We start from the raw sequence: 1,275 nt of genomic DNA on the forward strand, positions 1-1,275 counted from the left end.
GCTAGAGTCGAGTCGAGCATTGCTCAGCTTAAAAATCTAGGCTCGACCCACATTTTCGGCTCATTATGGGCCGAAAATGGCCCTTAACAGGGGCCGACTCGGGCTTGACCTCAGGCTGGTCAGGCTTTTTCCTAGACGAGTCACAGGCGATTCGAGCCGATGAGCTAAATTGACACCCTAGTTGCATCTGCCCTCTCTACTTTTCTTTTTGATAAATTTCTTCAATATAACGTGTAATATTATTCCAAATAAACTTGTTGCAATTCATAAAGATAAAATATGTAACTTGAACTTATGTTTAAAATGCAATATTGCAGGTATTTTTACTTTGTTTGTTGGCTGGTTGCAGCATCTGCTGGTTCAATACAGTTTGTTTTATTCTCTGCATAAAGAATTTCCCAAGTAATCAACCACTTGCTCTTTCTCTCACAGTCAGTTTCAATGGCTTGAGCGCTGCCTTTTACAACCTTGCTGCAAAATCACTTAACCCTTCATCAACCACATTGTATCTTCTTCTCAACGCTTTAATTCCGCTCTTGACATCTGTACGAGCCCTTTTCCCGATCCTTTTGCAACCCCTGGTGGATGTTCTTTCGTCTGATGCTGTTAAACGCGATCAATTTATATTCATCGCTTTAAATTTGTGGGCTGTTGTGACCGGATTCTACCTTCTCTTCCTACATTCTTTAAATGCAGCAACAGCTCGTTTCCTCTTTGCCGGTGCCATGTTTCTACTTGTTCTCCCTTTTGGTACCCCCTGTGTTATCTATGCTCGAGATTGGTTCCATCGCACAATTTACTCGAGCTTCCAACTTCCAAGCTCGGGTTTTATCCTTGTTGATGCCGATGATCATGAATTTCATAAAGAGCTCCTGAGTCAAGAGAATAATGTAGACGATAGTACAGTTCGTATAGTATCTAGACAAAACACGGGAACTAGTGAAGGGTGTTCCTGTGAGACTGTAATGAAGAAGGATTGTCTGACGGTGCTCGGGGAAGATCATAAGGCGCCAATCCTCCTTCGTAGGGTTGATTTTTGGCTATACTATCTTGCTTATCTTTGTGGAGGCACAATTGGGCTAGTGTACAGTAATAATCTCGGGCAGATAGCCCAATCACTTGGATATTATTCAATGACTTCGAGGCTCATTACAACGTATTCTTCGTTCTCTTTCTTCGGGTGCTTGCTTTCAGCTGCACCAGACTTCATTCGAACGTAAGTGAACAGATTGAAACTATATTTCATATTGACCTTAAATTTTTAGGGTGAATTGC

The 1,275-nt window shown here is 41.8% G+C and overlaps 1 protein-coding gene across 1 annotated transcript; it reads left to right on the forward strand.

Annotated features, from left to right (window-relative positions):
- Positions 1 to 302: 302 nt before the first annotated feature.
- Positions 303 to 1,269, forward strand: LOC111385682 (protein NUCLEAR FUSION DEFECTIVE 4-like; the record flags this gene model as incomplete). The annotated part of the gene is made up of 1 exon (XM_023010105.1): positions 303 to 1,269. A coding segment is annotated over one exon (918 nt), but the record flags the coding sequence as incomplete, so codon positions are not given.
- Positions 1,270 to 1,275: the final 6 nt, after the last annotated feature.

This window comes from Olea europaea, unplaced genomic scaffold (genome assembly GCF_002742605.1).
Source record: "Olea europaea var. sylvestris unplaced genomic scaffold, O_europaea_v1 scaffold32520, whole genome shotgun sequence".
Taxonomy (NCBI): Eukaryota; Viridiplantae; Streptophyta; class Magnoliopsida; order Lamiales; family Oleaceae; genus Olea; species Olea europaea.